Here is a 12,482-nt window from a genome sequence, read left to right on the forward strand (position 1 = left end):
GGTTCAATATATATAGTTTTAGTTACTAGCTGTTGCTATACAGATGCCTGCATGATTATGGCAAAATCCATGACAAATGTTAATATTGCAATTGTGTTTCTGATCACTTCAGTAGTACTAACTTTTGATACAATTATTGTCTTGTGCAGTGGAAACAACAATTCTGGTCACGTGGTTTGCGTGGAGAGTGAAAGACAAGCCCTTCTGAGATTCAAGCAAGATCTCAGTGATCCTTCAAATCGTCTCTTCTCATGGGCTGCTGATCAATCAAGAGGAGGAGGGGACTGTTGTGAATGGGTTGGAGTTGTCTGTAACAATTTAACAGGCCACGTTGAGGAGCTCCACCTTCCAACTCCTTTTGTAGATTACAGAGATGAATATGAATATGAAGCTTTTCAGAGGTCTAGGCTTACTGGAGGTAATCTAAATCCATCCTTGCTGGATTTGAAGCATCTAACTTACTTGGATCTTAGCGGCAACTATTTTAATGGGATTTTCCAAGCTTCATTGGTTCTGTTAGGAGCTTAATGTCACGCCCCGCCTATGGAGGTTGTGCCACGTAGGCGACATGCAGACGCTAAGGAGGATGCTACATGGCGACTGCATGGCATGGAAGTTTCTAGAGTCTTTCGGAGTAGTCTAGAGTTATGTGGAAAATTCTAGATATGTGTAGAATATTGTAGAAGTATGTGGAAGGTTCTAGAGTTCTCCAGAGTTGTGTGCAGTAGTATGGAGAGTTCTAGAATATTGTAAATACTTGTAGATATATATGGAAGTGTGAAGAAGGTGGGAGAAGATAGCCATCCATTAGGGATGGAGATGCCTATAAATAGGAGTGGGACTTCATTTTGTAGGCAACAAGTCCTGGAGTGAGTCTTGAGAGCCTTGTAGAGAGTTTGAGTGCTAGCCTTGTATAAAACATTCTTTGAAGTAATAGAAGTGTTCTTTCCTTGCCAACTTAAGTGCCTTAGTGTGTGTGAGTGTGCAAGCCAAGTGAGGAGAGGGTGAGGGCCACTACAACGCTAGTAAGCGCACGAGGGGAGTGTGTTAGCTAAGTTGTGCATGGGAGTTAGGCTGACCAAGTACTTGCGAGAGTGGAAACAACGTCTTGGTGCCGCACGGGAGCAGCTAGAGTGGTGTTGAAACTCTAAGCCCGTGATAGTTGGTATCAGAGCCGGTTCATCAAGGGAGTTTTGTTGGAGTATACATGGCTAGCGGAGGAGACCACCAAGTCCATGTCTTGGAGCAGAGCTTGGAGGAGAAGCTTGCCACACACTTGGTCTACACAGAGACCAAGTTTAACAGGCTCGAGAGAAGGATGGCAGAACTCTACGAGCTGATTGATGGCATCGCCAACAAAGCATAAGAGAAGGAAAGGGACTTGCATGATCGGGTAGACGACTTGCGCGTGGAGATTGCCGAGTGCAAGAAGGAGTTCTCCCAGGCGCGCGAGGTCATGGTGAAGCTAAGGAAGAAGAAGGTGCCAGAGCTTAAGGAGTATGATGGGGCAAGGAATGCGCGCCAGATTGACAACTTCTTCTGGCACATGGAGCGGTACTTCGAGTGCATGGAGATCTAGGATGATGAGGAGAAGATGCAGACAGGCACTATGTACCTCACAGATACTGCCGCTCTATGGTGGAGGCAGTGCTTCACCGGTAGAGGCGCAAGAGCGGTTGACACATGGGAGGAGTTCAAGAGGCAGCTCAAGAGGCAGTTCTACCTTGAGTGAGTCGAGGACCTCGCCATGATCAACCTAAGGCGCCTAAAGCAAAAGGGCAGCATAAGGGAGTATGTGAAGGAGTACTCTAACTTGATGCTGGGGATCCCAGAGATACTAGAGCGGCAATGCGTGTGCTTGTTCATAGATGGGCTGCAGTCTTGGGTGGCCATGAAGCTTAGGAGGAGGGAGCCTAGAGACTTGGCATCCGCAATGGCTATAGCGGAATGCCTTGAAGACTTTAAGCGTGATGACAAGAGGGCCACGTCTCCCAAGAGGGACCACGGCAAAGGTGGGGGAGATCGGCGCTTCAAGAAGGGGGCTCATCCAAGTCCAATGATGATGAACACAATGATGAGGAGAGACGCCCAGGCCATGACAAGGGCAAGGATCATGGAGAGAGGTCCAAGGCCAGTGGCAAAGGGAAGCGCCACGACAAGGGCAAATAGGAGCCGAAGTGCTACTTGTGCGAAGGGCCGCACATATTGCGACACTGCCCCAACAAGAAGACCATGAATGCTTTTGTGAAGGATAAGGGCAAGGGTTAGATGGACGATGAGGGTAGCGACGAAAACAGGTGCATGGGGGCTATGCAGATGCTGAGTAACATGACCCATGACACCAAGAAGAAAGGCAAGGCGAAAAAGGTAGTTGGGGTGCGCTATGTAGATGCGCAAGTTGGTGGCAAAGCCATGCAAACATTGGTGGACATGGGCGCCACACACAACTTTATTACCCCGAAGGAGGCGCAGCGACTTGGCTTGGATATGCTCAAGATGGAGGGTTGGATCAAGGCCGTCAACTTCAAGGAGGCATACGTGAGTAGAGTGTGCAAGGAGGTGGAGCTATGCATGCAAGGGTGGAAGGGTAAGGCCGACTTCCAGGTTGCAGAGATGGACGACCACAACATAGTGCTGGGGCTAGAGTTCATGGACAGAAACAACGCCGCACCACTACCATGCCTTGGTGCGTTGATGATACTTGGAGGCGAGGAAAGCAAGGCTGCATGCATGGTGCCGCTCGTGGGCAGGAAGGAGAGTCCAGAGGTGGTAGTCAACATGATGGAGCTCGTGAGGACCTCACATCTCCCGAAGGGTGCTCGTACATTTGGGTCAAGGACATATGCGCAAGTGCTGATGACCTGCGAGAGGCTGGGTCAGCTGAAGAAATCGTGACGAGGGCGTCACAAAAATGGGTGGGGGAGAATGTCATGCCCCGCCTATGGAGGTTGTGCCACGCAAGCGACACGCAGACTCTGAGGAGGACGCTACATGGCGATTGCATGGCATGGGAGTTTCTAGAGTCTTCCGGAGTAGTCTAGAGTTATGTGAAAAATTCTAGATAGGTGTAGAATATTGTAGAAGTATGTGGAAGGTTCTAGAGTTCTCCAGAGTTGTGTGGAGTAGTATGGAGAGTTCTAGAATATTGTAAATACTTGTAGATATATATGGAAGTGTGAAGAAGGTGTGAGAAGATTCTAGAGAATCGATCTCCACCATCGGTTAGAATGCATCCTAGCCATCCATTAGGGATGGGGATGCCTATAAATAGGAGTGGGACTTCATTTTGTTGGTAACAAGTCCTGGAGTGAGTCTTGAGAGCCTTGTAAAGAGTTTGAGTGCTAGCTTTGTATAAAGCATTCTTTGAAGTAATAGAAATGTTCTTTCCTTGCCAACTTAAGTGCCTTAGTGTGTGTGAGTGTGCAAGCCAAGTGAGGAGAGGGCAAGGGCCACTACAACACTAGTAAGCACACGAGGGGAGTTGGCTAAGATGTGCACGGGAGTTAGGCTGACCAAGTACTTGCGAGAGTGGAAACAACGTCTTGGTGCTGCACGGGAGCAGCTAGAGTGGTGCTGAAACTCTAAGCCCGTGACATTAAGATATCTTAATCTCTCCTTTACTAGATTTGGAGGTGTCATCCCGAGTCAACTAGGAAACCTTTCTGTTTTGCACTCCTTTGATCTTCGGGGAGCTTTTGAAGGAGTGATTCCTTATCAACTGGGGAACCTCTCCAATTTGCACTCCCTTCATCTTTGGGGAGATTTTGAAGGAGTGATTCCTTATCAACTGGGGAACCTCTCCAATTTGCACTATCTTAGACTTGAAGATTGGGGCAATCTATATGCTCACACTCTTCAATGGATTTCTGGTAGTTCCTTGTTGCAGCACCTTGATCTAGAGAGCGTGAACCTCAGCAAAACACATGATTGGTTGCAATAAATCAACATGCTCCCTTCTTTGGTAGAGTTACACTTGGGCAATTGCGGGATTGATCACTTTCCTCCTTTACATGTTCTTAATTTTACTTCTCTTGCCATCCTTGATCTTTCTGGTAACCCTTTTGAATCCTTCATCCCACCTGATTGACTGCTTAGTCTTCGTGGCCTTGATCATCTCAATTTGAGATCATGTGGTTTATATGGATCAATTCCAAGTGATCTGAGAAACATCATTTCTCTTAGATATCTTGATCTTTCCTACAATCTCTTCAATTCTACAATACCTGATTGGCTATCTAGTTTTAGCCTTCTTGAATACCTTGATTTGTCCTCCAATTCTTTTCATTCTATAATACTTGAGTGGCTACCTAGTTTTAGCCTTCTTAAACACCTTGATTTGTCCAGAAATTTCTTCAATTTTACAATACCTGATAGGCTATCTAATTTTAGTCATCTTGAATATCTTGATTTATCATGGAATTTGTTCACAGGGAGATTGCCAAGATCCTTTGAAAATCTTTGCAACTTGAAAGTACTCATACTGGCAGGTGTTGAACTTGGTGGTGATATATTGGAGATTTCAAACATTTTGTCTAGTTGCATTTTAGATGAAATAGAAACTCTAGATTTAAGAGCCAATAAACTTCGGGGCCATTTTCCTGAACTTGGAAAATCTAAAAAATTGGTTACCCTTGATCTTTCTTGTAATTCTCTTTTTGGTCAACTTCCAGTGTCCTTGGGAAGATTATGCTCCCTGAAGAATTTATATCTTAGCAACAATAACTTGAGTGGACCTCTCTTTAAAAGTTTTGGCCAACTTGCACATCTAGAGAATTTATATCTTCATAACAATAACTTGAGTGGACCTCTTCCTGAAAGTCTTGGCCAACTTGCACATCTAGAGAGACTTTCAGTGTCACAAAATTCATTACAAGGTGTCATCTCTGAAGTCCACTTCGCCAACCTCACACGATTGAAGTATCTAGATGGGTCTGGGAATCAATTGTTCTTGAATGTCAGTCCAAATTGGGTTCCTCCATTCCAACTTTAGGAATTGTCATTCAGGTCATGTCGGTTAGGTCCACAATTTCCCCATTGGCTTCATTCACAGAAAAAATTAGGGACTCTAGACATATCACATACAGAAATTTCTGATACCATTCCTAGGTGGTTTTGGAACTTATCATGTCAGATTTTCTATTTAAATTTCTCTCACAATTATATCCATGGTGAGATTGTAGATGGGCTTTTAGCCGCATCTGTGTCGTTCCCATAAATTGACCTCAGTTCCAACCACTTAAATGGTACACTACCTCTTTTGTCGTCAAATATATTGACACTTGATCTTTCAAACAATGCATTTTCTGGATCTATTTATCATTTTTTGTGTTCTAAGATGGATGAATCTAAGAACCTGCAGCTTCTTAACCTGGAAAGAAATCTTTTGTCAGGAGAATTGCCCAACTGTTGGGCGAGCTGGAATAGCTTGGAGTTCTTAAATTTAGCAAATAACAATCTAAGTGGCAAAATCCCAAGCTCCATGGGATCTCTAGATTTTCTCAAATCGTTGCATTTATGAAACAATAGCCTATCTGGGAAATTACCTCTGTCACTGCAAAATTGCATAAGGTTAGTGGCTATTGATTTTGGTGAAAATGAATTTTCAGGAAGTATACCCACATGGATAGGAGAAAGGCTTTCATATCTCAAGATTCTTATCTTAAGATCAAATAAGTTTTAACGCCACATTCCTAAGAAACTGTGTGCACTCAGTTCACTTCAAATCTTGGATCTTGCACATAATAATTTTTCAGGAAGTATACCAGCATGTTTCATGAATTTGAGTGCTATGGCCATACAACAAAACTCAAGCAGAAAAATGTCATACTAGCCTAATACTAGCACTTCAGCCTCTTTTGAAGGTTTTTCAGAGAATGCATTATTGGTAATAAAAGGACAAATGACGGGATATAGCACTATTCTTCAACTAGTTACGAGCATGGATATTTCAGATAATAATTTATCGGGAGAGATCCCTGAGGAATTGACAAGTCTCCGGGGCCTTCATTCATTAAATTTGTCATATAATCTTGTGACAGGAAGAATTCCGAAGGATATTGGTACTATGGAACAACTAGAAGCCATTGATTTATCCATGAATCATCTTTTTGGTGAAATCCCTCCAAACATGTCAAGTTTGACATTCCTAAGTCACTTAAACTTGTCCTACAGCAATTTGAGTGGAAAGATACCATCAAGCACTCAACTTCAAAGTTTCAGTGTATCCAGTTTTGTTGGAAACAATCTGTGTGGGCCTCCAGTTAATAACAACTGCAGTGTTAATGATACACCATCTACATTTCAAAATGGAGCACACAAAAGAGGCAATGGATTTGAAGTGGATTGGTTTTATGTGAGCATGGCACTAGGATTTGTGGTGGGATTTTGGGGTGTAGCCGGTCCATTTTTGTTTTAACAAGTCATGGAGATTTGTATGTTTTCGGTTCATGGATAACATTTGGTATAAGTTTCGTGCTGCTATATTTTCACGTGGATGATACGGTATGCATAAATAAAGAAGTGTAGATCTTTTCTATCTATGTAATCTAATATATGATTTTCTTCTTGTGAAGTTGATTCAAGTATGCTTGCATCTTCCTCTTACATCAATTCCCTATCATCATCGTCATCATCAGTAAACAAGCTGCTTGCACACAGTTGCAATTACTTTTTTTAAGAGGGTTTTGAAATCTCAATTCAATTTAATTTTAGGAGAGATATGAGAGATTTAATTACCTGAATTGACAAGCGAAATTAGTTTAATTATATCATCTCAAGTTACTGATCCAATTAATAGTGCTTAATTTGATTCTTGAATTCCACTTTCTTACTCTGATCCTTTGATTATTGGAAACTTTAATGACTAGACCTGAGATTAAGGTTGGATTTAAATCAATTAAAAATGCTACCCAAAATTTTAAATGTTTGCATTTTTTTCTCTTGATAAGAAATTCACCCACCTACTTATTCCTATCAGGATTTGAATTAATCCCTGAAATACCACTAAGCTACAATGTGTCTTGTTTAAATTATTGCATTTAAGTGGGATGTTTCCCACTTAATTAATTGGACAAAACTTGGCTACTCACCCATGAGTAGGTCGTCCCTACTAATCGCTTATGTGATCCAATCATAAATGCGCAAATAATTTGTAATTACAAAATCAAGAAAATGATAAATAAGAACAATAACTTTTTTTTGGGAATTAATTCAATCACTCTCTCTTATTTCCTTATTTATCAATTTTTTAATTTTTTAATTATAAATTATTTATGCATTTATGATTAGACCACGTAAAAAGTCAGTAAGTTTAACCTACTCACCGATTAGGGCAAAACTTGTCCTAATTAATGAATCATTCATTTTGAATCATATTGTCCCAATATTTATAGACTTTAATGGCAGAACTTAAATGGGCCACAATAAACCAAAGGCTCATCATTATAAATAGTAGACTCTTGTTTTTATATAATCTCCCTTCACTCTCGAACTTTTCCTCTCCGTTTTTTTTTGGGTTTCTAGTACTAGTGTTTGTAATTATTATATATAGTTTTTATGTTGTTTAGAGGATTTATAAAGGAACATATATTATTTGGGCATTCAGAAGAGGCCTTTGATTTTGAGGGCACATTATCAAATGTTGGAACCGCCTGTCAACCATATGCACCAAAAGATGTTACCAAGAATAATGCATTTTTAATGGGGCGAAATCACCTTTAAAGGCATTAAATTAAGTTCGAAGAAAATATAATAAGGTTGGGTTCGGTTGAATAAAATTAGAATTAAATTGAACTTTCAATTTCATGTAATTGACATTCAAGAAATTCAATTTCAATTGCATTTGTTTGGGCCAATTTTAGAATTCATGTAGAATTGAATTGCAATTTTAATTCTTTGTCCCGATTAAGCGTTCATTTGAAATTGAAATTAAAAATACAAAAATAATTATGTCCTTTTGTCCTAGAAGCTGGGATAAATTAAAAAAAGGAAAAAGAAAAAGAAAAAAAGGACCGTTCTCATATTCTCATACTTGATCGATTAATGGTTGGCATATTTACATACATACACGTTATATATATTTTCCTGTAAAAGTGTAATGTGGAACAACACATATATAGCTTCCATCCTCTCCCAAAACTAACATGAAGTCCAACTTTGTGCAATCAAATTCAATTTATTGACTAAATCATTTTAAAATAAATATTTTATTAAGACATTCACGTACAACTATCCGTAATTAAAAATTAAATAAATCACAACAATATGCACATTCTAATTTCTAAATTTCATTCAAATTTAACACCTTGCACTAACTCACTCATCGAGGAAACCTCATGGAGTGCCCTAATTGATTCATAACGTAAGCTCTTGAGTAAGCATATATATACATGCAGTATTTTAGAAATCAAGTTACTAGTTCAACACAAAATAACATTTCATCATTGAGTGTTGTGTTCTCTGTCACTATTATTAATTTTTCTAAATGTAGCGAACCTCAATTTTTTTTTTTTACTTCGTATGTAATGCAGCTTGCAAGGCACAGTTTGTTGATGGAAAACTTGTTAAAACTTTGTGTGGCATTGTCAATGCGTGGCAGCCCGGCCACTGGACCAATACATTCCAATTGAATCAAATACCAAGATATACGAGAAAAACCCCTTCAAGTTGGAAATTTACCTGACAAATTCGAATTATATCTTTAACAATGTAAAATAATGAGGTTACACAATTGATCTTCTCTAAATTAAACTTAAGGATTCACAAATGGCATAATCATTAAGGAAATATAACCCTTTGATGCCCACAGTAACAAGCTTCACCAAAATAAGATGAATTCCATCAACAAGAACAAACAAATGTCACCAGTGTAGAGCTGAAAGGAAAACACCGTAAAAGAATCAAAATGAAAGTATGACCAATGAAGGTGAACTTGTAAGTTGCACAATGCATAGTGGTTGTGGAATATAATATGGATTAGCAACCTAGAGGGGAGGTGAATAGGTTCAACTTGTTCTTTTAACCGATTTTTTGCTTAAATTAAATTTACCAAATTAAAAGTAATTAAATTAATCAAATCACAAAGTAAAAAAAATGCAAGTAAAGTTAGAGTGACACCGGATTTTAGCAAAGAAGCCAATTGGAAAACCTAGAGATTTTTTGTGATATCCCAAGCGTAAAATGATCCACTATTTTTTGCCATATTTGACTCAGGCTCACACCCCTTCACTCTACCAATACCCAACTCGCTGAACACCCCTGACTTTGCGACTCCCCCATCCAACAGCTCTCAATCGACTTCAAACTTACTCCTTCAACCTTGTAGAAGGATTGTTGGTAGATTAACAACACTTCGCAAAGTGCCTTGACCCATTCAAAGTGTGATCTAAACGTCTTTCTTCTTTAAATATGAATTTGTTGTAAATGAAATGAATTTTGCTTTTCGAAATCTCTGAATCTTCAATTATGCTCCAATTCTGATGAGATAGTGATGTAGGACAAATTTTAGTATTTTTTTAATTAGGTTTATTTGTTTATTTGATATTTTTAGAGAGTTTTTAGTCTTAGGTAATTTTTATATTTTTAGTTTTGTTTCCTTGTATTTTTATTTTCGTATTAGAATTAGTTTCCTTTAAAGTTTTAGGATTTTATTTTATTATAAAAACATGTACTGCGATGGCATAGAAATTCATTCATTTATTCAATTATTAATACAAATATCATATTTCTCTGAAAGTATCCTTTGTTTTGTGAATTCAAAATACCTACCTTGTGGATTTAAGGTAATATATTCCTCGTGAACAAATTTATCATTTCCGCTTACGTCAATTGGTATCAAAGCCTTGTATTTTCCTGGTCTGATGGCAGGTCATCGTTTTCGTAGCACCCACTTTGCTGACGATGATCACATAGTGAAGGCCCCTTAGGCAGCCATGCATACTCAAGATATGTTCGTAGCAACTGGTTTTAGAATTGGCAACTAGGTTAATGGTTCAGTTCATGTTCGCGTTGATGATGTGTCTCACAGCCAACCGAGCATGGGTTATGTTCCTGTTTATCCACGTAGGCCTCCAACCTATGCAGATTATTTCGATGATTCTTCTGATGATGAGGAGTGCATATTCCATGATTGAGGTAGACATAACAATCGTGAATTGGTCTACTTACTTTCAATGGAAGTTTTATTATTGAAGATGTCTTGAACTGGATTGAAGAAGTAGAAGAGTTTTTTGAATATTTTGATGTACTTGAAAAGAAGCAAGTTCGGCTTGTTGCCTTCAAGCTTAAAGGATTGGCTTCAATTTGGTGGGAACAAATATAGTTTCATTGAAGGATAGAGGGATCACATCTTGTTCGGTTGTGGTACAAGATGAAACGGATGTTCATGGCTAAATTTCTACCATCAAATTATGAAGAGTTAATGTTTCAAAAATATCAGAATTGTCGAAAAGATAGTCCATCTGTCAAAAATTCGACACAGAAAATTTACAAGAAAGATAGTGACATAAAGAATAATAATAATTTTGTTAATGCAAACAGTAATTCTCGAGGAATTGATCTGAAGAAAAATTTTGCTGCTGTGAAATATATTTTTGTAATTGGCAAATTTTGGTAACAAAACAAGTCCTAGTCGAGATGTAATTTCAGTTATCATATACTGCGAAATATGGAAGGTTGTTCAGAATAAGAAAGTACTGTTGATCATTGAAAAGGAAAGAATAACACATTAGGAAGACGTTTCTCACTTAGGACACAAATACCTAAAAGGTATATTTTTTAGAATTACCAAAAAGAAATTCCATGTTCAGATTGGATTATGTCAAGTGGGAACCAGTACCTGAATTTGGGAACCGGTTCAAGATGCTGAGATTCGAGAAAAATCAATTTTGTCATTTGGGAACCAGCACCAAGATCCTCTTACAGGTAACATTGTTGTTTCAGTTTTTGGAAACTTAGTCCTGATCAGTTTTGAACTTCCTATTTGGTTTAGAAGTATACCAAAAGTCCTATGCACGAAATTTTCTTTATTTTCAGAAGGAATGAGACTTTGAAAACTCTATATAAACTTTGATACACATCTAGGTTTATGAATGGTTTTACTACTACAACTTCATTATTTATAAAAGCCTTAGGAAGATTAGCTTTGCAGAAAATTCAAGAGATTTCTATGTCATCTTTCTAGAACATATACATATAAACATATAGTGAGTTTAGAGTTGTGGTGTTCAAAATCCTGATTGTGATCATACAGTTGCATCTACGACGATTAGAGAAAAGCAGATCTACTTTTACATCAAATTCAGATATTGAAGAACAGAAGTAAAAGCAATCACACTTTGAAAGGGTTGGAGCATTCGAGGAATGTTGTCTGATCTACTTGTTACTCTTTTACAAAGATCAAGTATAAGCCTGAGATCAAGTTGTTGTTGGATGGAACGTCGCAAAGCTAGAGGATTGTCAGCAATTGGTGTTTGGTAGAACGATAGGGTGTGAGCCAGAGTCAATATTCAGTTTACTTTGTTTCAAACATAGTAGATCGGTTTACTTTGGACTGCACAGTCCACGAGGTTTTTTTTTGCATAAACAGTTAACGTATTTTATCAACGTATTTTATCAACTGGTTTCCTCGCTAAAAATCCTAGTGTATCTCTAACTTTTACTTTACTTATTTTATCTGCATATGATTAAGTATTTAATTATTAAAATAAGGTAAGTTAGAAAAATACAAGATCTATTTTTAAAAATACAAAATTTTTTAAATATTTCGCTGCGTATAATTCACAGTTGCTTCCACTCTTGTGGTTGAAGACGATGAAGTTAAGGAAGTTGATGGTGGTGGTGAGAGATCCATTACTCAAAATGAGCAACATGAATTATTTGAGAACAAGATCACTGAAGTTTCCCAATTAAATGTCCAAGATGATGTAGAAGTTTGCTTTGATTCTAGTGAAGAAAAATTTTTAATTGAAAAAGTGGATGATGGCAGTGAGATTTTTGCCGGCAGTGTGATATCCAGTAATGACGTGAACCCATATTTAAAGAGTAAAGATGATGATAAGGTGGAGGAGCTTGAACACGAACATGGTGAGGATGTTGTCATAGTTTGCGCCAAAGATAAAGATGGTCTTCAATTCCCTTGGACAAGCTGAATAGGTTTGATCTAAAAAAAAATCAACACTCCAATTATATTTCGTGGGATTATCTTTGGGCGTGGGATCCACGCCTATACAATCAAAGACAAAGGGAAGTACTGATATTTCTTTTTTCATTTCTTTTTTCAAGTGTGAGGGGCTGGCAGGATGACTACAACTCTAATGAATTTAGCTTTAATGGATTTAGATTTGATAATTTAGCTTTAATGATGTACCTTCGTCATGGATCACAGTTGAAGTTGAAGGAAAAATGGAAAGAAATATTGAAGCAAGTTGATCATGAAGAATCAAGATCAAGGTGTTCATAGTATCTAATTTTGTTCATACTCATAT

The 12,482-nt window shown here is 38.3% G+C and overlaps 1 protein-coding gene and 1 pseudogene across 1 annotated transcript; both read left to right on the top strand.

Annotated features, from left to right (window-relative positions):
- Positions 1-1,069, top strand: LOC132271857 (receptor-like protein EIX1). The gene has a single exon (XM_059773358.1). The coding sequence runs from the start codon at positions 52-54 to the stop codon at positions 526-528; it is 477 nt and encodes a 158-aa protein (XP_059629341.1). The 5' UTR covers positions 1-51; the 3' UTR covers positions 529-1,069.
- A 1,199-nt stretch (positions 1,070-2,268) lies between these two features.
- LOC132270396 (receptor-like protein EIX2) lies at positions 2,269-12,146 on the top strand (annotated as a pseudogene).
- Positions 12,147-12,482: the final 336 nt, after the last annotated feature.

Source organism: Cornus florida, unplaced genomic scaffold, assembly GCF_030987335.1.
Source record: "Cornus florida cultivar Cherokee Brave unplaced genomic scaffold, ASM3098733v1 CherokeeBrave_3.0.0_Hap2_Chr08, whole genome shotgun sequence".
Lineage (NCBI taxonomy): Eukaryota > Viridiplantae > Streptophyta > Magnoliopsida > Cornales > Cornaceae > Cornus > Cornus florida.

Coding starts and splice junctions, on each gene's coding strand:
- LOC132271857 (XM_059773358.1), top strand. CDS start 52: ATGATTATGGCAAAATCCATGACAAATGTTAATATTGCAATTGTGTTT.